The sequence below is a fragment of the Chinchilla lanigera genome, unplaced genomic scaffold, assembly GCF_000276665.1.
Source record: "Chinchilla lanigera isolate Chin_1 unplaced genomic scaffold, ChiLan1.0 scaffold00146, whole genome shotgun sequence".
NCBI classification, from domain to species: domain Eukaryota; kingdom Metazoa; phylum Chordata; class Mammalia; order Rodentia; family Chinchillidae; genus Chinchilla; species Chinchilla lanigera.
In genome coordinates, this window is record NW_004955547.1 from 2,508,813 (window position 1) to 2,536,271 (window position 27,459).

At 57.0% G+C, this 27,459-nt stretch overlaps 1 protein-coding gene across 2 annotated transcripts; it reads right to left on the reverse strand.

The window, feature by feature from the left end:
* Nucleotides 1-2,422: 2,422 nt before the first annotated feature.
* Nucleotides 2,423-22,819, reverse strand: Krt80 (keratin 80, type II). Of its 2 annotated transcripts, none has more exons than XM_005411932.2 (9): nt 22,128-22,818; nt 16,357-16,565; nt 11,823-11,883; nt 11,491-11,586; nt 6,029-6,193; nt 5,525-5,650; nt 4,742-4,962; nt 4,255-4,316; nt 2,423-4,121 (listed from the first exon to the last, which is right to left on the reverse strand). In XM_005411932.2, the coding sequence occupies exons 1-9, from the start codon at nt 22,425-22,427 to the stop codon at nt 3,994-3,996; spliced, it is 1,368 nt and encodes a 455-aa protein (XP_005411989.1). In that variant the 5' UTR covers nt 22,428-22,818; the 3' UTR covers nt 2,423-3,993. The 2 variants fall into 2 exon arrangements, with proteins under 2 accessions (XP_005411989.1, XP_013363951.1); XM_013508497.1 differs by having other exon boundaries at nt 4,028-4,156; nt 22,128-22,819.
* Nucleotides 22,820-27,459: the final 4,640 nt, after the last annotated feature.

Below are 27,459 nucleotides of genomic sequence, written 5' to 3' on the forward strand. Positions count from 1 at the left end.
AACTCTGGGCCTTGCACTTGCCAGGCAGGTGCTTATGCCACTGAACTATGTCCCTGGCCCTGCCTCAGCCTTTTGGAGTGCTGGGATTTCATGTGTGTATCACCACACCCAACTCCTGGCTCTGTTTTGGGTAGAAATTGAGTGGCTATGGTGACACCCACCGAAATCACATACCTTGACGGGGACATCATGGGGTAGGTTTCTCTCCTTGAAAATGTTAGAAGGGCAAGAAAGCCCGCTGAGAAGGGGCAGTGGCTGTTGGTTCTGAGCAGAGGGTCCTGGCAGGGGACGTGCGGGTGTCATATCAGTGTCCCCTGGGCGCTGCGTGGCACATCTGCCCCCCTGCTGGAGGCCCTCTCAGACTGGGCCGCCCTGTCAGAGCGATCACCCAGTCTTAAGTTCCAGTTGTTTCAAAGCAGAAACTTTTATTTTTTCCGATCCTGCCGCCTCCAAGTCCAAGAATCAGGCCCCTCGGCCCTGCTTGGCCCTGGCTCCGGGTAAGGCCCCTCTTTCCGCGTACAGCCGCTCTTGTCTCCGGGTTTCTAATCTAGGACATTATGGCTCTCTCCCTCGGCCCTTCCAACGTCCAGTACCCCGGCTCCCAGGTCCTGCCTGGATCCCTCTGCTGGATTCTCCTGTCCTGACTGGATGCCACCTGGTGCACCCAGGAAAGAGTCAGCGGGTATCACGCAGGCTTGGCCAAGTGCAGCACGGCGCACAGCGCAGGGCAGCAGTGAGGCAGGGGACAGAAAGAAGTGTGCAAGTGCGGTAAGGCGCTTGCACTCTCCCTGTGGGGGAGAGGGATGGAGGGCTTCTCAGGCCGCGGTCCGTGACCTTCCCCATTAAAAGGGAAGATGTGCGCTCCTTCTCCATCCTTGCTTGCTAACCATGTGTGGATTGCGCAGCCCTTCGCCCCCTACCCTTATTACGGGGACCAGGTCCTCTGTAAAGGGGAGGGGGACACACACAGCCGGATGTCTCCAGGCGAGGGGGCCTCAGTCCGTACCCTACAGGGAGGAAGTCTCCTAAAACACAAGGAAAAATGCTGTATTCGTGGTTCAGGGGGAAGCTACTGGCTCCTAGCTCTGCTGTAGGAAGCCATGAAAGCTAGTCCTGCTCTTCGGCGAGTGGACTGGGCTGGCCTTCTCTGTCAGACTTAGAGGGACTTTACGGAGGTCCTGGAGGACTTGACATTTGACCTAGACATGAAAAGTGAGGGGCCAGACCTGGTGGGGGTCAGAGACTGAGGTCAGTGGGCCATGGCAGGCCCCCAGGGAAGGGACGTGGGGTTGGGGGAGAGGGGTCTCTGAGGGCTGAGGCTTGATATTTGAGCCAAGTGTGAGAGAACCAGAGTCCTAAGTTTGGGATTTAGAAGCACCGCCCTATTTCTTTCTTCCCTGCTTGGGTCTAGGAGAGAGGAAGGCAGGCGAGCTCGCCCGGGAAGTGCTGCTCTCGCCGCTGCCAGCAGAGGGCAGTGGTCTGCGTGGCTCGCGCCAGCTGACCTTTCCTCGATGGAATGTGGCTGGGCAGTCAGCTCCAGAGGGAAGAGGAAGGGTGGGGTCATTTCCCGACTGCTCGAATCCTCAGTTTTCCCCAAACATGCATCTGAGCCCTGCCTCTCTTGGGAGGAGGGGATCAGGTAAAGTTGGGCCAAAAGTCAGGTCCCCTGGGGCAGGGAGGGGGCAGATTTCAGCTCCGCTGGGGATAGGGGAAAGGTTCTCAGCATCAATGTGTTCGCTGTCGTTGTTATTATTAAGCACTTACTAGGTGCCAGGCATGGTGCTAAATTCTTTCATCACGCATCATCTCGCTAAAACTTCACCACAGATTGGTGAGGCTGGTACTGCTTCCCCCAAGAGGTGTGTGCCCAAGACCAGCAGCCTCAGTCCCAGTCACTGCCGCGGCCGCCTGTGGATTTCATGGTGCTGACTGGAGGAGTTAAAGACATAAGGCCCCCAAACACCCCAGCCTGGCATAGTGATGAGTCCAAGGGGGCAGAAGGAAGGGCTGTGTGAATGGCCCTGGCCTTCCTGCAGCACTCAACACATTTACGCGAAGACACGGGACCAAAGCGGAAAGGTAACTCTTATTACCAGTGCTGGGAGTTGGGGCGCAGTGTGCCCGTGTGCCAAACTTACTCACGTGGTGCTCATCTTCCACCAGCTGTACACCTTCCATTTATCTGGAGGGGACTGCCCTGGAATTTACTTCCCCTAGCCCAGACCTCTCTGTGGAGACAGGGTCTTGTGTCACTGTCACTCCTAGAACCAGCTAAGGATCACATCTAAGAACCCAGCTGGGTAGAGCTCTTTAGCGCCCCCACCCCCCAGGGATGGAAGGAATCTGTAGCATCCCTTGCTCGATCTGATTGGCCAGTGGCTGACTCATCCCAGAGATGAGATAAAACAGATGCACAGTTTCATCCATGGACAAAATCTCAATACTTTATTCATCCCTTGGCAGGGAGTTGGGGGCGGACATTGCCCAGTCAGGTAGGGTGGCCGGGATATGTGATGTCTGGAGTCCAGAGGGTACATAGCACTGATCATGCAGAAACAGGAAGGGAAGCAATAAGTTAAAAGCCATATAAGTTATGAAAAAATAATATATACTTTATATATCTCATATTCCCACTGAGGATTTGCTCCCTTGGAAACCAATAAATAGCCCGAGAAGAAAGCAGCAATCAGCACCCTCTTTGGGGACAGCAGGGATGAATACTTGGCTGAGTTTCCTTTGGCCTGAGAGAGTTGGCAGCCCTCCAGCAGCCCCCACAGGCCTGGAGGGCCTCGGGGATTAGGCGAGGCCAAGGCCTTAGGCCAGTCTGTCCTGGAAAATGTGATGAAGGGATCAGACAGGCTAAAAGAGGAGGCGAGGGAAGGGAAGGGGAAGGTGGGAAGAGCAAAGGAAAGGGCAGAGAGGCAGTGGCTTGGGGAGTTGAGCTGGCACTGCTAGGTTCCCCCAGAGAGGGGGACCTTTCCGCCTGTGGGTTCGAAGTTTGCTCTTTGGTTGAGCCCTTTTAAAAAGTATCCCGGGCTTCCCAGCCAAGTCAGGGCTCAGAAGCTCCCAGACCAGGCTGTGCTGTCCTCATGGCCGGCTGTGGGCAGGGAGAGTGGACATGGGGAGGGGGAGGGGCCGAGGGGAAGAGAAGAAAAAGATGTCAGTCCTCGGGGAGGGCGTCCTGGGCCCCTCAGGGAGTGCGCAGGGGGAGGGCTGGGCTGTTTGGCCCAGTGCAGAGGAGAACAGGGCCCTGAGAAGTGGAAGTCAGGGGAGTTGGACTGGGGTTTCACCACAAGGATGGGGCTGGGGGTCTGCAGGGCTTGGTGTACCAGCGCTGGGTGTCGAGGCTGGGAGTGACCTGTGCTGGGGGCAGGTGAATCCCACAAGTGCAGGGAGGTGGCCATGGTGGGAGCAGCTTCTGGAGAGGTGGAGGAGCGGGCTGGGGGCGCCTGCCCAGTTCCGGCTGTGGTCTCCTGGGAGGGGGCCACAGGAGGGCAGCAGGGCGCGGGTGTCCAGGCTGGTGCAAGGTCCAGGCTCGGGTCTCCAGTGGCCAGGGCCCCTCCTCCCCTTACTCCCTAATACTGTCAGGTGTCTGGGGAGTCCAAGTGTGGGAAAGCCAAGGGTCCTCAGCGCCGGCCTTCACAGGATAGGGCCGAGTGGTCCTAGCCCCTCCGGCGCCTGGGCGGGAGGGCAGCCTCAGTTCTGAGGCAGAGGCAAGGCGAGGCTGGAGAGAGGAGTTTAGGGCAAGTGTTAGGCAGAAGAGTGGAAGCACCTTGGTGAGAGCCCCTTGCTGGAGGGCGAGCCTCAGGGGAATGGGGAGGTGGACACAGCTGACCCCCAAGTTCCAGCTCACCCAGCTGGGAAAACCTGTGGCCGGTATCAGGCTTTGTCTCCCCTCCCAACCTGGAGGTTCCCAGACACTTTTCTGAGTCTCGTTTGAGTCCCTCCTGCTGCAGTTGGAGGCTGTCCTAGGGCTCCTGGGGTCCAGCGGCCTTACTCTGAGGCCTCCGACTCCTGAGACAGGTACTTCTCTGACATTTCGGTGATTTGGATTACGGGGCCTCTCCGGTTCTTCTTCTTCCTTCGGGAGGGGGCCTTGGAGAGGCCTGGCTTGGAGGCAGCTACAGGGGACAGAAGGGGTGGGGCAGGGAAGGGGCTGGAGGTTTGGGAGCCACTTAAATGATGCCCTCGGGGTCCCGATCCCCTTCACCCCGCGCTCCTCCCCACCACGGGCTCTTGGGCAGGTTGACTCACCTGTTCTGGGCCAGGACTGTACGGTGCTGACCACGGTGGCCGAGGCAGAGGGCAGGTCCATCCTGGGGGAGGGGGAATATGGCAGAATGTGGAGGCAGCCTATAGCTTTAGCTCCTTTGGGGTAGGGGCCTGGGGCTGGCAAGTAGAGGGCAATTCTTGGCTGTCACTTCCAGCCCGGGGGTTGCCTACTGTGTAACACCGGAGGACAACTCCTCCCCTTCTTTCCTCTGTACAAATAGCCACCATTTGCACGTAAATGCACAGAAGTAGACGTGTATCTGCACACGTACTCGTATTAACCTTCCTTTTACACAACAGATAAACCCTGTTTACGTCAGCCTACTTTCCAGAGGGGAAACTGAGGGTTTAATGAATTAGGCCAAGATCTCAGGAAATGCTGAACCAGGCCCGGAATGCAGCTGTGCCAGGGACACCGTGTGGGGGCCTGGGCCCCCCCACCGCTTCTGCAGCCTGCCCGGCCCCCCACCTGCTCTCCTCGCCCTCCACGAGCTTGCGGTAGGTGGCGATCTCGATGTCCAGCGCCAGCTTGACGTTCATGAGCTCCTGGTACTCACGCAGCTGGCGGGCCATGTCCTGCTTGGCCTGCTGCAGGGCCTCCTCCAGCTGGGCCAGCTTGGCCTTGGCGTCCTGGAAGGCCAGCTCGCCCTGCTCCTCCGCGGCCTTGATGTTCTCCTCCAGTTTTAGGCACTGCAGCCCACAAGACAGAGGGAGGAGGAGGTGAGCAGGGAGCCGGGGAGCGGCTGCGGCCAGCGGTCACCTCTGTCACTGGTGCGTATGGAGGCTAAGTGGAGGCATTGCAGGGCGCATACTGGGTTGCAATGCAGTAAGCAGAAATTCAGCTGGACCTACAAATACCCTTTCCTGGCCAGAGTGGAGTACTGCAGTCACCGAAGGAGGCTGCCCCAGCTGTGCTTCCCGGCGGCCTGACTTAGGCCTCCGTTCCTTTCTCAGTGCGGCTGGAGCAGGCGGGAGGGAGGCAATGGGGTGTACGTGATGGGGAGCTCTCTGCTGTCCGAGCAGCTCCGGCCAGCTTACAGAGCTCCTTCCTGTGCAGCGCTCATGTGATCCTCACAACCGCCTCAGCAGGCTGTGCTACATTCCTGTTTGATAGGTTAGGAAGCTGAGGCGCAGAGGCCCTAACCGACCTGCTCAGGGTCTCTCAGTCAGGTCTTGTGTGTGCTCAGCGTGCGTGAGTGTGAGCCCGAGCGCGCTCCTCCAGCCCCACCCTGTGGGTCCTGCAGACACTCACATGGCTCTTGACAGAGACGATCTGGGACCGGAGCTTCTGGATGCGCACGTTGAGGTCAGCAATCTCGCAGCGGTTGCTCTGGAGGCTGCTCCCGTACTCAGCTGAGCGGGAGGCTCGCTCCTCCAGCTGCCCAGGCATGGAGGAAGTGACGCGCCTTGGCTTGGCCAGCTTCTCTCAGCCCCCAGCCCCGTCTCTACCCCTCTGCAGCCCGCCCCTTTGTCACCTCCCTCTTCAACACCAGGTCCTGCTGGGGGGGCTCCCAGGTGAGCCCTGGAACTTTGGGAGGGCATATACTGCGGCTTCCTTCCCTCCTGCTGCCCCTGGCAGAGGCTAGGCTCACCCTCGATGCCTGTCTGTCCTCACTGCCCCGCGCCCGCCCTGTGCTTCTCCTGCCCCTCTCAGAGGGTCTCAGGCTAGGGGAAGCTGCCAGAGACCTCGGCTGTCTCCAGAACAGCCCTCCTGTGACCCGAGCAGAGCCGCCCCACCCTGCATGCCGAGCCCGACCTGGCTCCGTGAGTAGGCCTCGGCCTCCTCCAGGCTGCGGGCCGCGATGGCGTCGTACTGGGCCTTCACCTCCTCCACGATGCCGCTCAGGTCAACGCGGCAGCGGCTGTCCATGCCGACGGTCACCGACAGTTCGTTCACTTGGGCTGCCAGGTCCTTCAGCTCCTGGCCAGGCAGAGTGAGGGGCTTAGTGCCGCGGGGGACGGCGCGAGGGCCTTGGCCACCCCTTAGCCTCCACCCCCCCCCCAGGCGGTGGAGAGGGATGTGCTGCTCCCCTCCTGTCTGCCCTGAACTCTCACTCTTAGGACTCCAGGCGGCAGCTCACTGCCCTCTGCTCGCCTCGCCATTTTCCCCTTCTTTGCTCAGGGTGAGGAGGGGCGGGTGGCTCCAGAGGCCCACTCCACGAACCTCACCCCCGCCCCGACTTCCGTACTCTTTCCCCATTGCCCACTGCAACGTTGGGTCCTCCCCTCCCAACTGATAGAGAAAAGGCGCAGGAAGGCAGGCTGGGCCCTGGCGGGGACAGGAGCTCCCCCAGGGCCTGGCAGAGCCACCCCCATCTCTGAGCCCCACTCCCTGCCAGGTAGCTCCTCGTTTTGGGGTAAATGTTGCCATGGGGGAGCGGGGTGGGGCTTGAGGCTGGCAGGCCTGCACCCCCACTGCCCGGCCTTACTGAAAACAGGTACAGGCCGTGTGAGGCTGAGGTGCTGCTCTGACGTTAGGTCCACCCCGGCTTCCCTAGCTGGGGAGCTTGCCCGAAATAGGACATTGCCATCTTCTCTTCCCTGTCCCCAGCGCGCTCTGTCCCTCTTCCCCGAGCTTTCTCCAGCCTGCATGCTATGCCCGCCCTCACATCCCATCCCCGCTCCTCTGCGGTCCTGGAGACCAGGGAGTATGTGGGTGTCCTGGATAGAGCTCCGGCGGCACTTCCAGTCCTGGCTGGATTTGGCATTTGATACGGCCCAGGAAAAGGCGGGGCACTGCCAAGAGATGCCACAGGGGTGAAGGGGTCTGCGAAGCCTAGCTGGTGGGGCAGCCTCAGACCCTTTCTGGAAAGAGGCAGACTAGGCAGGAGCCCGGAAAACAGAAGCAAGCAATGGAGCACTGAGAACACTGAAGACCTGTCCAGACTCGCTGCCCCTCGGGAGGAGAGGGCATAACAATGCTCGATTGTGGTGGGGATGGGCCAGCTTGGGATGGGCGCCAGTATCCACAGGTTGGTAGGAATTAAGCCATGGTACACTTTAGGGCTTTCTTTGTAGTCAGAGCCTGAGGAGGCTGCTGTGTGTGACCACCCTCGTTGAGTACCCCCAGGCATGGTAGAGAGTAACTCGTCTTAATAATAAAATGTAGAGCTTAAGGGAACTGTACCCTGAGTCCCCCCACCTCTTATTAGTTAAGTAACCCTTTTCAAGTTTGTAAATCCTTCTGAGCCTTAGTTTTTCCATCTGTGAAATGGGCATTATATAGCTGAAAATTGTTAATGTTTATTAAATGCTTTCTCAGTGCCAGACGCTGTTCTAAGTGCTTTAGGATCTATTTAAAAAAAAAAAATCCTCACAACAGCCTGCTGAAGTACTGCTATCATTCTTCTCATTTTATAGATGGGAAGATTGAGGCAGGGAGGTGTCCCTGTTTGCCTGGTTCCTGAACCCACATTCCAATCCAAGCTGCTCTCTTTAATTGCTAGCCTTAATTCATAGGCTTGTTGAGGAGATTAAGTGAGATTAAGTCTGAAAAGCATGCAGCATAGTGCCTGGGATGTAGTAAGTGTCCAAAAAACACTGGCAAAGGACACTGTTGTAACTGATAAAAGTGAAAAAGCTGGGGTGAAGTGTCCTGGGGCAGAGCAGCCTACTCCGGAAGTCGCTTCCCTGTCAAAGCTGATTAGACAGCCACTGCTTCTCTTGTAGGAATCAGCTCCTAGGAGGTGTGCCTGGCTGCAGGACTTGTCAGCAGATTCCACAACTAATCTCCCTGGAACTGGGGGTTATGGGTGGGGCAGGTGGCATTCAGGCCAGATGCATCCAGGTCCCACTTGTGCCAGCGAGCTGGGCTGCACCTCAGTGGGAGGAGGGAGGGTGGGTTTGTGTCCTGTCATGCAGGGGTTGGTGGTGCTTCCTGAGGAGGCTGCGGTGTACAGACGAGGGCCTGCCCGAGCAGACCATGGCCTGTGGGCATCCCAGCCAAACACGTGCATGTGTGTGCTGGGGAGAGGGGGCTGTTTCCCGGGACACAGGATGAGCCTGTACAGCAATGCTTTTCTAGTCTGATCCAAAGTTGACACTAGAGTTTGCAGACCTCCGGAGGTTCCCCATGTTCCACCATGTTTCCTCTCACCTGAGGCAGCCCTGGTGGAAGTGACGTGGCCTCTCCCTTTGCTCAAGCCTGCTCTGTCCTGGGGGGTGGCCACTAGTCATAACGTGACTAGTGTAAACTGAGATGAGTTATAAGCATAAACCACACACCTGATTTTGAAGATTTAGTATGAGAGATAGAATGTAAAATAGTCTATTGATTTTTTTATAATGACCACATTGAAATAACCATATTTTGGGTATATTGGGCTAAATAAACTATATTACCAAAATTGTTTTTTGTTATTTCTTTTTTAAAAAAATGTGGCTACTAGAAAACTCAATTTCTTTCTTTTTTTTTTTTTTCCAGTACCGGGAATCAAACTCATGACCTCAGGTTTGTCAGACAAGCACTTATGCCGCTGAGCTACATCCCCAGCCCAAAAACTTAAAATTCCAAATGTGGCTCATATCATATTAGTGCTGCTTAGAGAACCAGTAGTGTGGGGAATATTTTTAGCAAAAAGCCATCTCAGATATGGAAAGGAACACAAAGCTCACTTTCCACTGCCAATTGCCACCTAGCTGCTTCCAAAAGGAGCAATAGATGCCATAGAGATGTTGCTCTGTATCCATGGGCCCCACACTGGAGTATTCAACCCACCGTGGGTGGGAAAAAAATTGGATCTGTACTGAACACGTACAGACTTTTTTATCATTATTTCCTAAGACAGTACAGTATAGTGACTACTTATTTACATAACATTTACATGGTATTAGGTATTATAACTAATATAGGGATGATTTAAGTATATGGGCGGGCATGGTGGTACATGCCTGTAATCCAGCTACTCTGGAGGCTAAGGCAAGAGGATTAGTAGTTCAAGCCTAGCCTGGGGAACTGGTGAGACCCTGTCTTAGAAAAAAAAACAAGAGGAGGATGAGGATGTAGCTCAGCGTGAAAGCATTGAGTGTAATCCTCAGTACTAGAAAAAAGTATATGGGAGGATATGTACAGGTTATATGCAAATCAAGCATTGAAGGACTTTGATATCTTCAGGATTTGTGGACCCACTCCCCAAGGGTACTGAGGGAAACTGTAATACACTTAGTACCATCACTGCTATTCATGCTGGCCTCAAACTCACAGTGATCCTCCTGCCTCAGCCTCCCGAGTGCTGGGGTCACGGATGTGCACCACCACACCCAGCTCCATAGCAGTCTTATAAGATGTAAGCCTGATGCTGATCCCCCACATACCCCCACCCCCAGTACCCATACCAACAATCACGCTTAGCTAAGGTCAAACTCTCCAAGCCCAAGACCAGGCATAAGCTGACCCTTCAGGTTCTTCCTGACCCAAGGCTCCTCCTGCCTCATCTGCTCTGAACATAGCAGCCTCCTTTCCCTTTAGTCCCCAGGTGCCCCCCTGACTTCAAGGTTTTTGTGTAGCTCTTCCTACTGGCCAGAGCGTCCCCATCCCTGCCATGCTCTTGCAACTCACTGGAAAGGCCCCCGACGGGGCTCTGAAGCTGTCCTCTCCCCCAGCACGTCAGATCACCTGAATTTTTTGCACTCCAGCACTAACCATCTCCCTGAGTGATCTCCTCCAGACTCTTGTTTATTTGCTTTTTCCCTGTCTCCTCCTAGTTAAACCCCGCCCTTCTGGAGAGGTGGGCACTGTGTCCTCTTGCTCCTGCTGGGTTAGCAGTGCCTGGCAACTGGTAGGTGTTGGCAAACACTTTTGCATTGAAGGAATGGGCTTAGTCTGTTTCATAGGCCTACCAGGCTGGTATCATGACTCTCCCATGCAAAATCTCTCCATTTTTCAGATGAGGAAACTGAGGCATGAGGGGAGACATGGCTTGCCCAAAGTAGCAGAAATGGTCCAAATGGAGTCCATGGGGCTGGCTATTGGGGAAAGGGCCAAGAAGTTTTGTGGGCACGTCTCTGGCAATGCTTGCCTGGCGGTACTGGTTCCAGAGGCTTCTTCTGGGTGCTGTCCACAACTGCAGGGCCTCTGTCCTGGCTTAGAGCTCAAGCTCTGAGTGTGCTGAGATGCTGGGGGAGCAGAGTGAGCACTGCCCCACGGTGGTTGCTGGAGAGTTTGCGCAGGGGAAGCCCTAGCCCACTTAAACCAGCCTGTGGGCACGGAGCCTAGAAGGCTCCCCTGGGCTTGGCCTGGCTGGGGAGGGCTGTGCTGAACAGGGCACTTTTCAGGGCTATGGGCGTGGGTGTCCTGCCTTAGCAGGCAGTGTTTTTTCTGCAAAGCCACACTATGGCCACGGATAGGTCTCTGTACCTCTGTGGCCCCAGAAGGGCTGAGCCTGCTTGTGAGGACCATGGCTGTGCACAGCCACGAAGTCTGGCCTCCCTTCCACAGGACAAGGCTGTGAAGTTGGGGTCCAAGGACCACAGGGCCCACAGCAGAGCTTTTTACCGTGTGGTGGCTCAACTTGGCTGCGTGGGTACTGCTTGGCACCAGCAGTGTTCAGCACACACACTTCTGCCTACTCTGAGTTACACAGAAGATCCTCGTGGAAGGGCCTTTTAGCACAAGAGCGTCTCTTTGGACACCTCATCTCTGAGAGAAAGTGCAGAGAGAAGGGTCATCCTGCACAGTGCCCAGGAGAAGAGTGGAGGAGCAGTGTCCAGGGGTCAGCAGAGGCCCTTCTGATGGCTGTGCTGGCAACACAGTAGGGCTCGCTGGGTCACTGTCCACCCAGGTTCAGCTGAGGACTTAGGAGACAAACAAGAATGTATTCTGGAGGCTGCTCTGTCCGCACGTCCTGAGTTATTTTGTTAGAAGCTAAGATTGTCTGGGAGCCGGAACCAAAGCAGGGAGAGTGAGAAGCTTGCCCATGAGACCCGGAGCTGTGTGCATCTGTGCCGTAGGTGGCAGGGATTAATAAGAGCAGCTCCATCTGGACAGTCGTTCAGGGCCTCCGGGTTGAGGCCAGCCTCCTAATCCTTGCCCTGAGACATCTCGTCCCCTGCATGCCCTCAGCACCCAGCACACACTGCGACATACAGGGTTCTCCCTGAGACAGCGGCTTTGGGGAACTGCCCATATTCCGTGAAACAAGCGCTGCTGAAGGGTCCGTGCCTTTGGACTTCCTTCCTTCCCCCATGTCCATGGAGGAGACCCTGGCCCCATCCGCTTACCTGCTCATAGATGGTTTTCATCAGCTCCAAGAAGCTCTGCAGGCCTTTCAACTTGGTTTCCAGTTTGGTCCGGCGAAGGCACTCAGTGTCCAGATCCTGGTGTTGGTGACATCAGTGAGAGGGAGAAAGGGAGTGGCGGGGTCCCGCGGGCGGGGAGGGGCAGCAAGCGCCTGGGAAAGGAGCACGATGCGGACGGATGCATCGCTCTGGTTGTGTGTTGGTCCTGAGACTTGAGCCTCTGAGGGCTTCGCATGGGCATAAAGGCAATTGGGCAAGCCTGAAGTAAAGGGGGCTAGGGGCAGGAGGGAGAGCCCCGGGTGGGGGCAGCCTACCTTCTTCAGCTGCACGAAGGTAAACTCCAGGTCCGTGCGCTTGGAGATCTCATCCTCATACCTGGGGTGGGGAGGGAGGAGATGGCTCAGCTGGACATGGTGGGAGCTGGGGGTTTGGCTCATTCTCTTTGGATGGGACGCAGGGCCTCGGCTGTCCCACTCTGTCCCTTATGGCCACTAGAGGGAGTGGCTCTCCCTTTGGGGGTGCAATGGCCCGTGCTCCATGACACACCCCTGGCACCCTGCACTTGGCTCCTGTCCTCTCGCTTCCTCCTGAGGATGCCCAGGTCTCCTCTTCCTTGCTCGGCTGCACCGCCTCGTCCAGCTCTTTCACCTGGCCTGTGGCGCTCTCCCCGCTTTTCTGCCTCCTCCCAGACGATCACTGCCTTAGGTCCTCCCCAGCATTTGGTTGCTACGTCTCTTTCCCACCTGCCTCCTCTCCCACAGCCCCACCCTTCTTCCCCCTGCTTCGACAGACAGTGGGCGCCATCCCTGTCCAGAGCGACCAGAGTTGGTGCAGAGTAACGTCATTCCTCATCTGCTGGCTTCCTCTGTGTGTGCGGGCCCCAGGTGCCCAGGGGTGTATGTGCGCAGAGGCTGACAAAGTCCATCCCGGCTGCCATAGCTGGGCACATGGTGTGCAGTCTGTACTTCAGGGGGTGCCACAAATCTCTTCCCGGGTTGGTCTCCTCCCCAGTCAAGGTCACCTTGTGTTTGCAGCAAGGACACTGTTGGAGGCGGGCTGGGACCCCTGGATTCCTGACCCTACCCTTCTCTTCCAGTTAGACTTTGTCTTGGCTCCATGGTCAGGTGGACACCGCTGGCCTCACGTTCCCTATCCCAGCCTTTGCTGGCCCCAGTGTACGTGGGGTTCTGCGGTTTCTGTGCTTCCCTCCTCTCCAGGGAGTGCCTGAATCGCTGGTGGCTCTCAGGGTAGCCCCCCACTTGCCCCAGTCCCTGACCTCACAGCAGGAAGGGTGGCACCCATGGCCACCATGCTGCTGGCTGGGCCTGCCAGCCCTCATGTCTTCTTGTCCCCCAGCCCAACGGAAGAGCTGAGGGAGTGGACCTAAGGGTGGTCAGGGCCCACAGGGCACATGGTCTCTGAATCTCGGGGTGCGGGTCCAGATGTGGTCCCTCGCCATGCCTCGGGTTCCAAAGTCTAAGAGGAGGGGCTCTGAGGATCCTGGTCACCAGTGCTGAGCAGAGAGCAGACCAGGGGGAACATGACGCCCTGTCACAGGTGCTGTGGGCCACCCTTGGCCCTATGCTGGACACACTCTATACCTGTCCCACGACCCTCCAGCTGGGGACGTCCTGGGAGTCCCATCTGACAGAGGAGGAAGCTGGCTGGGAGACGGGCCAGAGGCACTTGTGCTATGTTGGGCAGCAGGGCATCAAATTCCGCTTCCTTACGGACTGGCTGCGCGGCCGTGGTGTGACAACGGCTGTGTCAGGAGGACTGAATGGGTTAATACAGAAAGTGTTGACAGCAGGGCCTGATGCCCTCCGCCCTGTCCTCTAATATTCTTGGAGAGAAGCCTCAGGAAGCCGGGGTGGCCGTCCGCACATCCCTCACGTATCTTCAGGGCTGGGCTGACTTCTACTGCTTCTTCCTGGGACCCGAGGGGCTCCAAGGAATGCCCTGCCAGGAGGACAGGGCAGAGGCTGGGGAGCCGCTCACTGTTCACGTGAAGGTGGGTGGTTGAGCCCCCTCAATCACCTCCTTGGGGCAGCAAAGTCCTGCCAGCCGGCTGACAGGAGCTGGAGAGAGCAGCCTGTTGGGGGGCCAGGTGCCCAGCACGCTCCTCACACCCCGCTGTCCTTCCCCCCTCTGTCGCTTCCCTTCCTCCTTCCAGGCCGAGGTCTTATAGCCCTGTCTCTGCCTGTTGCTGAGGGATTCTGATTGCTTGGGTCTTGCTCCCTCACTTCATAAGAGCTCTGTCTTCTGAAAACCCTTAGAAGAAGGCCTCAGGCTTTGGATTGAGGGTGCTGAGCCCCATCAGAGCTTCCCACCCCTCAAATATGTCCTTTGCTGGGGAACCTGAGTTGCCACTTGACAGAGACCCTCCAGGGGCCCCAGGAACATACGCAAGGAGTGTAGAGGGAAGTTAAGTCCCCTCCAGCAGAGAAGGATCCTGGGAGTTTGGGGCTGGAAGAACCTCTTTCTGACATCCAGTCCAGGCTGGGTCTATCCTGGTGCTGGCGCTCCAGGTAGGTATGGTAAGGAGGGCTCTGGCAGCTGCCGAGGCCTGAGTCCCAGGGCCGAGGCTGGGGGCACAACAGGAGCACTGGGCAGCTTCCTGTCTGGGACCGGGCCTCAGTGCCCCCAAGGCTACTGCTGGTCTATCCTGGCCTCTGTGTGAGTCCTCTGCCCTGCCGCACAGCGTGGTGCTCCGAGGCATCTCAGTCCCACTCCCCTCTGGGTGCTTGCTCATCTGTCACCCGCTTGCCCAGGCACCTGCAGCGTCCCAGAGTCATGTGGGACTTGCTGTGTGGGCATGGTAGGTTGTTTCCACTTGCTGGGCCTTCCTTTTGTGCTTAGTAATGGAAGAGCTAATGTGGCTAATCCTTGGGGTCCCTGCTACCTCCGAGTCCTTGGGAGCCCTCATCTCCACCGAGGCTTTAGGAGACACCTTGTCCCCCAGTTATCCCAATCCTCTGCCAGGCTACCAGCCACCAGCTCTCAAACGCCTCCTTAAGCCCTTTTTAGGTGGTCACACCTGTCCCCCTCCCCCGTAAGTTGTTTATTTCTGGAGCGAGGCTGATCTCATCGCCTTGCAGAGGCAGGGCACTGGCTCCTCCCTGTGGGCTCCACCCGCCTCTCCCGGGGCCTCAGGCTCTGCACAGCCAGGCTGCTCTCCCCAGCCTTGGCTGGCAGACCCACAGTCTCTCTTGCCCCTCCTGAGGTGGGCTTCCTACCCAGAGGAGGGGGAGACATGCTGATCTAAGGCATCAAGTCAGACAGGGCTGAGGCAGGAAAACACCGAGTAGTGGTTGTACAGGACTCCAGCTCTGCGGGGCTCCTGTGCCCACAATCTGGCTGGGCTGGCTGGAGGAGTCTTCAGCCGTGGCCTGCTGAGGTTAGGATACATTTAACGTGCATGGCTGTGTGGCTAGGAACAAGCCCTGCCTATCTGGGTCTGTGATTTCCATGGAAGAAGAACCGAGACCCTCATTCAGCCATTCTCTGATCCTCTGGCCTAACTAGGAACTGGTGACACAGGCCACGGGTTCTGATGAACTGATCTGACTTTGGTTGGGTGTTACGAAGCTGGGGGCTTCTGAATGGGCAGTCAGGTCTGAGTTTCCTAGGGTTTGGGAGGGCAGAGCTCAGGGGAAGCAGTGGACAAGCTGAGCCACAGCCCGGACCCCTGGATTTCCAGATAGGCTTCCTGGCTGGCTGCTCTGGAGAATGGACGCTTCCTCTCCTACTGGCAGGGCTTGGGCTGCCCTGCCCTGGAGGAGGGGAGATGAGGCATTCAGCCCCCTCTGTTCTCCCCTTGCTGTGGCTGGGGCTCCCTTCTCAGGGAAACCAGACCCCTGAGGGGTGCACAAGGGTATACCCTCTTCCGTGCTCTCTCTCAGCGTCCCTGAAGCCCTGCCCACTGCCTGACAGAGGGGGTCACCTCTTCCCTGAGCTACCCAAGGGCCCATCCTGCCAGTTCAACTTAGCAAACTCCTATCAAGGACTCACTGCGTGCTGAGAACTTCGTTCTTCTAGGGGATGGGAAAGCTGCCATTTATAAATGACGGGCACCATGCTGGATTCTCTTCTTCCTCTGCCTGCCTCCTGAGATTGCTATCCATCACCACATTCCCATTTCACATGGGAGCTAGTGAGGGTGACGACAGTGGGGAAGGCCAAGACCTCTCACATTAGTGCCCAGGCCTGGCCCATAACCGTCAGGCTGTTGTGCTCATGGGCTGTTTCCCTGTCTGCACGTCCCAACGTTGTAAACACATTTTGGATATGGAGGCTGCGTCTTCCCTGTCTTGTAGTTCCCAGGCACCCTCCATGCCTCACACATACTACTACAGGGCTTTGCTTCTTTATTCAAATGAAACCCACCCTTTCTGTCTCCTGCCTACACTGGGTGCCTCCCTCTCCTGTCCAGCCATTTGAAGTCGAAATCCAAAGCCATATTCAGAGCAGAAACCCGTCTAGGGTTCTAGTAATGACATAATGTCCCACGCCAGCGCAGTGTGGGTACAAGCAAGCATGGTTACAGCACCAGAGTGGGCCCACTTGAACAGGGCTGTGGGGGTGTCCAAGGGCCGGCCATACAAGAGCCAGCGCAAGACTGACTGTATTGCAAGCTGGTGGGGGGAGGGTGGCAGCTGTAGGTTCCCTGCCACATCCCTGGTGTTTAGAGTGGCACCTGGCACATAGGAGGCCCTCAGTAAATGTCTTAAGAAGACTGATGCTCCATAACTTCTTGCTCCTTCCTCTGGCTGGAACGTGTCCCACCTGAGTACAGCCTGAGCCCCACCCTCAGCCCCTCGCCCACGGCCCCCATAGGAAGCCACCTACTTGATGCGAAACTCTTCCACCTTTTCCAGCACTTGCAGCAGATTGGCCTCGAGCTGTCCCCTCTCCTGGCTCACTTTGCGCAGTTCCTCCTGCAGCCGGCCCTCGTACGCCTCATAGTGGTGCCCGAGGTCGAAGGTGGCTGAGTCCTGGCCCTGCAAGAAGCTCCAGCGGGTCTCCAGCAGCTGGTTGCGCTGTTCCAGGGCTTGTACCTGGGAGAGCAGGAGGGCACTGAGTGGGCCAGGGGTGGGTGAGCCCGGGTGCCCGTGGGGCGGGCTCCCTGGGAAGTGGCTGCTCATCTGCGCACCTCCACCTGGGCCTCACTCTGGCATTGAGAGCAGCGAACCTCGGGTTACTGATTATTCAAATTGAAGATGCTCAGATAAGGAGCAGAGGGAGGTGGGGCCAATTAGCAAGGGCTTGTCGGGGCGCTAGCTGAGGGAGGTGGCTAGGGTGTGACAGTGCCCACAATGGGACTGGCTGTCCAAGCCTGTCTGGGGCTGGGTTGGGAGACCCCTGGGAATGTGAGGTGTCAGAGGCCCATCTGCCCCTCCCCCAAGGCAAGCCTGGTTTCATCTTGTCTTGGAAGCTCAGCAAGTAAGGTCTGCTTCGGACTTCAGTGTTAATCCTCTCTACAAACCCAGAGCTGCAGGCTTTTTGAGCTTCAGTTTCCCCAGCTAGAAAGTGGGGATGATATCATCTGCCTGCCTTTGAGGACTGTTGGGAGAGGGCCCCACTGATGTGCTTGGAACAGTAATAACAGCCCATGCTTATGTGGCACCTACTGTGTGCCAGGCCTGTTTCTGAATGCTTGCCATCTTTAACTCACTAGATAGCTGCTTGCAACAGCCCACAGCATAGGTATCAGCACATTTTACAGATGAGGGAACCAGGCGCAGAGAAGTGAAAGAATTGCCCAAGGTCATGAAATTAGCAAGTGGCAGATCCAGGCCTGGAATCCAGGCAGTTTGCATTGAGAATTTCTTAACCACAATAGCATATGTCCCCTAGGTGTTTCTTGGGTCACTTTGGCCTGGAGACCCCAGCTGCCCTTGTTGAGCTAGCTTCTGCCTCTGCCTCTGGCCAGGTTTGCCTTGAGGGTGAAGATGCAAGGGCCCTGAGCCCTGAGGCTCCTCTCAGGCTCTGCCAACCTTGTGCCTTGCTCTGGGGCTTCCGCCAGGGTTCCTATGGCCCATGGATCACAGCCTGGGCAGCCGTATGCTGTTCAGGATCTCTTTTAGGCCCCTTCTCCCCTCCCCTAGGCCAGTCAGATGTGGCCTGGACCTCCCTGGCCCATCCACCCTCCAGCCTGTCTTGGGCATTGTCCTCTCCTCCTCTGCATGTGTGCTGGCCCTTTCTGCCTCTCCTCCTCTGCATGTGTGCCCAGCAGTCCTCCTGCAGGAAGCCCTCCTTGACTCCGCTTGAAAAACTCCTCCTTCCCGCTCGCGTCAAGAGCCTCAGTTCCTCTGCTTCTCATCTGTCCTGGTTACCAGCCTCCCTCCCTGCAGATTGGGAGCTACCGGCTGCATTCCTAGGGTCTCTGCTCTTGGAGTCCAGGACATGGATAGGCTATCGAGGCATGGCTGGCCCTGCTACTGCACAGTTGCGCTGTTTTTGTCATGAGGATGCTGTGATCAGTCGTGATGCTTCCTATGACTTCATGCATATGATCTGGAGCTGGCGCCAGCTCTGGAACCACAGCCTGAGAGCTGTCAGAAGTCCTGGGGCTCAGCTGCTCTGTACCCTTTCTTCACGGAGGAGCTCATGGAGACCCTGGGGCAGGGAGTCAGATGACTTGTCCAGGGCCACACAGTACCCAGTGGCCATGCTTTCCAGACAGGCCCCCCCAACAGATGTTGCCCAGTCTGGTCACCACCAGTCCCTCTTCCTCCTCTCTCATGGCCCTATCTACACCCCACGCTTTCCTTTATCTCCCAAGACCCTCTCATGTCCTTGGGAAGCCTCCTTTGACATTCATAGTAGACAAGGCCAGGAGGAGTGTTGGTTCCAGGCGTTTGACAGTGACATTTGTCTGCTGCTCACCTCCCATGCGCACCAGTATGTTCTTCTTGAAGCTGCCTTAAGCCTGCCACCCACTGTAGTCACAGCCAAACAGGTTCAGTGGGGATGGAGGTCAAGAGGGTGTCTGCCTGCTTTGTGTGTGTGAGAGGGAGCGTTGTGGGGGGAGGCATTTGCTCACCCCACCTTCTCTCCGTTTTGACAAGCAGGAGTCCTGTGTTTACACTAAGGGTGGGGTAACAGGAGAGATGTGAGACTCCTTCCTCCACCCATGAGCAACAGAGAAACCTTCACACCAGGAAGTTCTTCCCTTCGTCTAACCTCAGTGCTCTATGCTCCTGTGCCAGCTGGTCTTGGGGAGTCAGGGGGAGCCCTCTGTCTTCTCTTCCTTGCAGGAGTCTCTTGTCTCAGTGGTGGAGATGGAGACTCATCCCCCAGCCTGGCTCTTCTTGCTGATGGACTCCTCTCTCTTGGAATAAAAGCCCAGGAGGGCTGATAATCCCAACAGCCTGCAAAGTGCCAGCCCTCAAAGTGCCAACCTCCAACTCTCAAGGCTGCCACCCCTCCTCTCTGCTCTGGCTGGCCCCATCCTGAGCTCATACAGTGGCAGCTCTAGGAGGGGTCTCTCTGCCTCTCTATTTTACAGATGAGGAAATCGAGGCCCAGAGGCCCAGAACTCAACGTGGCCCAACTGCATGGTTCTCGACGAGGCTTGGGTAGAGGGTGTGGAAGGGGATTTTCGCGGAGGTGGTTTGAACAGCCTGAGCAGGAGCTGCTGGCTGGAGCCGGGGAGCATCTGGAGGAGTTGGGCTGAGGCCCTGGAGGCTCTGCTTCTTGAGTCTGCCCAGCAGTCCTTCAGGCCAGGTTGGCCCTAGTCAGATCCCTTGCCTTCACCAAGACACCACAATCCCTTGGTCAGGTGGGGCTGGTCGGTGTCCTTCTGCATCCAGGCCGACGGACAACTCTGAAGTCACTCGTTCTAGGGGGTCCCGATCCCCATCTCTCTGTCCCGGAGCATTTGGCTGCTGCTCGTTGGGGCGGGGTCTCTCCCTACAGCCTCCTCAGGCTGACCCTGGACGGTCCTGCCTCTTGCCCACCTCCATGGGCTCCGCTGTCTGCAGGTGAAGGTGCGAGGCCCAGGCAGCAGCCCCTGTGGGAAGCAGGCACGGCCTTCCCTCTGTCCCCTGCCCTCCTGCTGCCACTCCTCAGTCCTCACCTCGTGACCGTGGCCTTGCTACTCTTTCCCTGAGCAGGAACTCCGGGCCCCCATGGGATCTGAGGCACAGGGAGGAGAGGTGGCGGATCCCAGGAAACACAGCCAAGAAGTGGGAGAAGCAGCGCTGCTCCGGGGCCTCTCTGCCAGCTCCTGGAAGTGCCCCTCCCTCCCCTCCCTTCCTCTCTTGCCTTAGAGGGCCTGGAAGGGAGTGTGGGGTGGGGTACCTCTGCCTTCCTTTCTGCTCAGAGCTTCCACCCTGTACTGCAGCTTATCTTGGGCTCCCCATCTCTCTCCAGCCCCCCACAGACCCCTTCGCACTAAGGTCCTTCCCTCCGCCCCAGCAGGGCCCCTTCAACCCGACTCCTCTGGGCTCCTCCCGCAAGGGAGGGAGCAGCTGGGGCCAGACCCTTTTACTTTATTTCTCATTTACCGACTATAAAATCATGCACTAGGTGTGTTCTAACTGCTCTTCACAAGTCGCTCCCATTTCATCGATGAGCCCATTATATCAATGTGCACTGAGACACAGAGAGGTGAAGTCATTTGCCTGAGATTGCACAGCCAGCCAGTGGTGGAGCCCGGGGTTAAATCCATTAATGGTGTTCCGAATTTCACCCTCTGAGCCACTGCCTGCTGGCACTTCTCACCAGGACACAGAGCTTCTGGGGGTGGGGGTGGGATGGAGCAATCAAGGCCCTTGAAGTGCTGACCCCCCACCTTCCTGCATCCCCCCACAAAGGTCACCCCACTTTAAGGCCAAGTTTGAGGGCTGGAGGCTCTAAGTCTACTAAAGACCTTCACTGGCGCAGGGCACAGGACCCAAATCCTGAGCACCCCCTCCCTCTGCCCACACCCACCTGTTCCCACCCTGTCCCCACACGGAGGCACAGGGTGACATCAGCACCGTTCAAGGGAGAAAAGCCACCATTGGAGCCAAATTACAGAGCTGAGCACAGCCTTCCTTTTAAGGGAGTAAGCCGGGTTTGGTGAGGAGGCGCCTGGCAGGGCCGTGCCTCCCCCGTGAGCCAGCGCAGCAGTGGGCCGTGCAGCGGGCTCTGGGGACGGATGTTCTACTCCTTCAGGCCGCATCCTCCCCTCCAGACTCCTCTTTGGGCCCTCACGTGTGCATGGGAAACTCTGGTCCAGACATGTGAATGGGGAAGGAATGAAATGGTCCCCATCTCAGAGGGTGCAGGTTTTGTGTTTCATGGACCCGAGTTCAAGTCTAAACTGTACCACAGGCTGGTTGTGTGGCCCTGGCCAAGGTGCTTAACCTGTTTTGTCCTCAGCTTCCTCTTCTACCCGGGTGGGGAAGTACCAGCCAGTGCAGTGCTGCTGTGGAGACTGAATCACATCCCATCTGCCAAATTCCTGTCTGGGACCCTCAGGATAGGCACAGGGAGGGGGCCCTAGGGCCCTCAGACACAGACAGCTGCTCCACATGCATCACTCCTCCCCCTGCCCCTCTCTGTGAGCTCCCAAACCATGGGGCAACCGGCAATGAGAAGAGGAGACCAAGGAGCAGACAGGGACAGAGTCAGGGCAGGAGGCTGAGCCTGTTTACTGGGAGGGTCAGGAAGGCAAAGTTTTCCTTATCTGTAAAATGGGCACAAAACGTCTTCTTTCATATAAGCAGTCAAAGGAAATAGAGATAAATAGGTAAAGCATCCAGCACAAGGCCCAGCATACAGTAAACAATTAGCTATCACGATGACGATTACTATTATGATGGTATTCTTGGGCAGGACAACAGGGAGTGGACCAGGAGGGCTGAGAGGAGATTTCTCAGAGGTGAGAGTGAGGAGCAGGTTTGGGAGGTGGACAGGACTTCATTGGGAGCTCCCTTGCCTGAGGATAGAGATGGGTGCCAGGGCTCTAGAGCAGCCGTAGAACAGTGGGGTGAAGGAAGCTTGGGGGCTGCAGGTGCCAGGGACTTGCTCCCTCTACTCAGGTGGGGGTACAGAAGGTTGCACGGTTCCAACTCTAGGTGTCTGTCCCCTACATTCTTGTCTCCTGACATGGCCAAAGCTGCACTGACCCACAGCTTCCCACTGCCTGGGCAGCAGCCCCCCACGCCCCCTCGGCCTTGCCAGCTCTTCTGATGGGAGCTGAGAGGGCAACCTTGAGAGAGGTGCTGTGGGGCCAGAGGCCTGCGGGATAGACGGGAGCGGGGACCCATCTCCACTGTCCACCTGCCCCGCAGCAGTACTGAAGACCACTCTGAGGGAGCCGTTCCCTAGGGATGCTCAGTGCTTCTCCCTAGCTGGCTGAGGGTCAGGGTGACCTCAGGCCATGTGACATGACCCCCAGGGAATCCTGGGGTCCCTTTGTTTCCTGACACCAGGAGGGATCAAGACTTCCTGCTCCATCTCTCTGCTCAGAATCAGCCTGCTCGGGAAGCAATGCTGCCGCCCGATTGGCTGGAGGCAGGGGTGGAGCCCAATGACCAACGCTCAGAGAAATAGGAGCTCAGCCACCAGCCCAGACCTGGCAACCCTTTGTTTTTTGGTCCCCCGCCCCTCCACCCACTTCTGCTCACCTTGCCGATCAGGGAGGCAAATTTGTCATTGAGGACCTTCATCTCTTCCTTCTCCTGGTTCTTCTGCTGCTGGATAGCTGGGTCTACCTTGAGGTCCAGGGGTACCAGGAGGCTGGGGTTCACGGTCACCTTGGGGATGGTGCCAGCTGGCCAGCAGCTTGTGAGGCTTCTGGAGCTGAAGCCTGGCCCAGGGGCCCCGCAGCTGCTCCATCCAGAGGTCCCAGGCCGGGGGCTGCCCAACGGGGTCACCTCACAGCCACTGAGGCTGCTGAAGCCGACGACGCAAGATCGGCAGGCCATGGTGGCCCCTACCCCCGGCCTGGGAGCGGGAGGGCCCGGTGGCGTGCGATGAGCGGCAAGCGAGCCTTGGATGGGAGGCGGGTGGCGGGCGGCTGCCTCCTGTCGCAGCCAGAGCAGGCTGGGGACTGAGATACAAACACCTGTCGCACAGTGCTCATTAGCTGCGGGAGGGCGGGACGCCTCCCAGCCCGACCAACCTGTTAGATGATGTGGTGCTGCTGCCCCTCCCCCAGCACGGCACACATCTGTCTCCTCCCCAGCAGGGGCTCTGCCTTGCAGGAGGGCTGGTCACAGGCCCTCTCCCCCGCAAACTCGGCCTGGCTTGGGGAGGGGACCAAACCTGGGCTGTCGGAGGGTTTGGGAGTGGGAGGCGGCAAGAAGAAGGCAGATTTAATAAGGAAGGAGAGAGACGAGAGAAGCCTGTCACCGCAGAGCTCCTGCATACCTGAAGGCTGACGTAGCTGGGCCCACATAGTTCTGGAAAAGATGAGGCAAGCGCAGCTCCGAGCTCCTGATGGCAGGGCAGCAGGCCTGGGCACGGTGCCAACCCTCCATTGGGAAACAGCACCTTTATTATTTCTTTTTTAGCTGCCGAGAGTCTCCCTGGCTTCGTTTCCCTTTCCTGCCTGCCTTCACTCACAGCTTCCCGCCTGCTGTGTGCACCCCACTGTCTCAGGCCTAGAGGAAATGGTGGAAAAGTGAGGTCGAGTTCAAGGCTCAGCCGGGCTGCCTGCCACTGCTGCGACCTAGGGCAGGTGACCAGACTTTTGTCCTTGTGTGGGAAGTGGGGATGAAAACATGGGCTGCATAGGCGAAGGACCTATGAGGTCAGAGGACCTGTGAAGTCACCAGCTTCAGCCTGGTGTGCGTGCCTTCCCAGCCAAGATGGTCCTGCTCAAGCGCAGCTTCCTTCAGGGCTGCGGGAATGTTCTCTTCCCATTCATCCTCCCTTGCTTCTCTACGCTGTTCACCTTTTTCATATTAAATATGCAGTAGAAGTAGAAGGCACCAGTGGCCCCCATGAGGCCTCTGTGGGGCAGAAGAAGGCTCACTGGCCAGGGACCTGCCTTCTGCCCCCCCTTAGTTCCTGAGTCCCTTCTGGAGAGCTACCTCCTCTCCTGCCAGCCTCTTCCTCCCTGCCTGGCCCGATGTTCCCAGTGGCCTGCTCTATGTGTCTTCCTTGCACCCGGCACACCGTCCTTGAGCAGAGAGAGGAGTGGATCTGGGAGAGACTGAGATAGTCAGGGACGGAAGGGCTCTCAGCCCTCGCTAGGACCAGAGGGAAGACGGGAGTACTGAGAGGGGGCTGCTTGCGAGTCATCTCGCTCATCCCAGGTCTCAGTCCGGACCTCTTGCCCGCATGTGGACACTGTATCACTAGGACTCCGCACTGAGACTGTGGGTCTTTCCTAAACCTGGATCCCAGGATCCACATGGTTTGGCAAGGTACTTCCAGGTGACTGGGACACTGTGATGGTATCTTTTAAATTTTTTTTTATTTATTTTAAAAATAAAAGGAGGAAAACATTAACAGACAGACAACATTTTACAAAATAGCAAAAGAACAGTACAGAAAATATGGAGTTACAAACAAAGTGGTAGGAAATTAACAATGTTTATTGTATTATGTATTGATATCTTCAAAGTGGTTTCTCACAAAAACAGATAGAGACATGCAATATTGATCAACCAAGGACTCATTGACAGCTTCTTTCAGCAAAGAAATAGAAGACAGTAGAACAACCATGTTAACTATCCTGTATATACATACATACAAAATTTCTCCTTCTTTCCCTTCCCTTTTCCCACATCCCAGTTGCCCTTTACCCTTGAGTACTTTCCTATCAATTCACAATGTCTATCATACCTCCTAGTTTAAATTAACTCAGGTTTTGCACTAGTGAAACAATGCTGTGCTTGCACATGTATGTTTGATTTATTTCACTTATGAGTATGGTCTCTAGTTGTGACCATTTACCTATAAAAGCCTCAAAAATTTTTTAAAAATTTTAGTTAGTACCTGTTTGAAGTACACAGTGGTTACCTTCATCATGGGAAGTTGGTACATGTACATAAGACATGTTAATGCTTTTCTCAACCCCTTCTCCCCGTCTCCTTCCCCCGCTCCATCTCTTAGCTCTCTTTCCATGCACAAAAGATCCATCTCCCTGTGTGATGGTGTCTGCCTCCACTTGGCCACGTGTGCCCTCCCCCACTCAACATCGGTGAGCACAGCCACCCCAGCCTTCCATCACCTTTGCCCTGGCCTGGTATCACAATGGCATCTGACCAAACATAACATCATGCCCTTCCCCACCCTGGTCACCCTGACCTGCTTCGTGGGGGAGGGAGGGGGCAGGTGATGGCATCTGGGCTCTGTCAAGGCCAAAACAACCACCTGGATGCCAGCTGTGACCCCAGTGCTTCATCAGTGCTCCCCACAACCACTGTCTGAGGCAGATGCTTGAACTCACCACCCCCAGGTACAAAGGAGGAACCTTGGGAGGGGTGTGTGCCAGGTTTGGGGGTGTACAAGTTGTCAGTGATGTACAAGTTGTTATCCATGCATTGGCTGCTGACATTGGAGTGGGAACTCCAGCCCTTCCTTATGCTACCCTCTAAGTTCTGGGGCCCCAGGAAAGGCAGAAGACAGGAAAGGAGGCTGGCTGCTGCTTCTCCCTGTGGGCCCCAGTCGGAACCCTCTCTCCACCCAGATCTTTCGGCTGGATGCCCAGCTCTCACGAGCGCCTCTGCACAGCCTGAAGCTGCTGTTGCTTTCTGACTTCTGCCCCTGAGCATGGTCAGCCCCTGAGCACGGTCAAGTCCCAGCTAATTACCAAGTCTCTGGCTTCTAGGCTGGCATTTTGGGGCTGGTCTCTGAGGCTGGGGTACCATGTGGCTTTCCTTGGAGATGTCCTCTTTCCCTGGAGGGATGGATGGCATCCTTTCCCGGGCAGGGACCCGGGCGCCTGCTTGCTGCTTCCTCTCTAGCCTGCAGTCCCCTTTGGATGTAGTTTTCAAGGTGTCTTTGGCCCGCACAGTTCTGGCTGCCAAACAGGAATGGCAGCAAAACAGCCCAAAACAAACACAACTCCACAGAACTGCCAGGCCCTGCCTCCTTCTCCCTCTCCTTATTTGTCCTTGTCCCTTTTCCTGTCCTAGCTCCAGCCATGACTCTTTCTACCCCTTGAGAGTCATCTGATTCAGACCACTGACTCTGACCAGGCCGTCCCCCTGCCAGCCCTGAGGACCCCCACCCTCCCTGAGCCCTGGACACGACCTTCTCCTGGCCCCTGTGAGGAGCCTGGTCCAACCAGGGGTTCTGGCCCATGGAGGCTGGAGGCTGCTGACAGCTAAGCACGGGGACACGGTGGCCTCTCGGGGGTGTTTGGGTACCTGGGCAGGCTCCAGATCCCTTCTGGGATCCTAACAAACAAAGCTAGGGGCTTCAGGGGGGATGAGCTGGGGTAACCCCACCTGGGGGTGCACGTGCGCATCCTTTGGGGCTCTGGAGGCCTGTCCTTGTTGGTCCGTAAGCGGTCTAGGGATAGGACTCAGCCTCTCCTCCCTGCCTCCCCAAGTCTATCCCTGTTGCTCTTGGCCCCCTGTGATTTGTGACAGGACACTGTTCTGCTTACCCAGGAGACAGAGAGGCCAGGAAGTGGGGGAGGCTTTAGGGCTCAGAATCTCTAAGGGGGGGCTTTCTTGTGCTCCCTTTCTCCTGCCTCCCCTCACTTCCTCCACATTACTCCCCCGACCTCTGACCTGTCCCCCTCTCCTCATCTGCCTCTTCCCCGTGTTTGCTGCTGTCTGTGTTGCCTCCTTCTTTCTGCCCGTCTGCCTGTTTCTCAGTCCGCGGTCAGCTCAGAGTTCTGGCCAGGCTCCTCCATCCTCAGCCCTGGGGAGGAGAGGCGTCTGGTCCACCTTCTGACAGGCCAGCTGCATGGCCTTATGGGAATGGCATCCCTGCGTCATAGTTTCAGTACCTCCTCTTTGCCCTGCTCCCCATTTGGCCCGAGGCCTGGCCCGTGGAGGGAGGCCTCGTAACGCAGAACAGCAGACATACTTGCTGGATGAATGTTCCAGTGAGCACACGCTATCCTGGCTCAGGCTCAGGGGCTTGGGGAGCCAGGGCAGGCCAGCCAGGGAAGGGTTTGGGATCTTCAGGGCAGACTCTCAGCCTCACTGCAGGGCATGATGGGAAGGAGGGCCTCTCCTCCGGATGAGTCTGCTCGGGCTGCTGTCCATCTTTTATTCTCTCTCTACATGTGTCTCTATGTCCACACCTGTGGGGTTAGTGCTATCTCCCTGATGAGGCTGGGAATGCCCGGCCTCCTTTCTCTGGGTTTCCCTGTGACAGGGCTGTATCAAGGCCAAAGAAGGGAAGTCCTGCCCTGGGGCCCAGCCCTGGCAACAGGGCCTGAGGGCCTTTGAATGACTTGTGGTTATGTGATAAGAATTTGTAGGGCTCCAGAGCTGGGAGCTGGCGAGCTGAGGGTAGGCTTCGGAAGGGGCAGGGCTTGGAAAGGAGAAACTGACCACAGCAAGGACAGAAAGACAAAGCTTCCTCCCAGGCCAGACAGGCTCTGGAGTACCCAAACAGAGAAGGTGCTGACCCTGACCAGGGCATCTGAGACAGTGGCTTAGGGCCTGGAGGGAAAGGAGGATTCTTCCAGGCTGGGGTGGCATCATGAGCTGTGAAGTGAGAAACTGTGTGGGATGGTGACAGTGACAAGAGCCGGAATTACTGGCATGTCAGAAGTGCTCAGAGGAACCGTGGCTTCCTTGGAAGCTCACGGAAGCTGCAATCAAAACATTTCATTGCCGGGCCCAGAGTCCTTCAGCGGCTTCCTGTAGCTTCGGAGATAGGGGATTTGTTGTAGTGTAAAACAATACCTTCTGCACCTGCTGCCCTCTTCTGCTCCGGGCCCCAGCTGCTCCCTGCCTGTCTTTCTCCTCAGCCCCTTCTTGTCCTCCCCAGCATCGCTCCATCAGCTCTGTGTCCCTGCGCAGTGCAGAGGTGTCGCGTGTC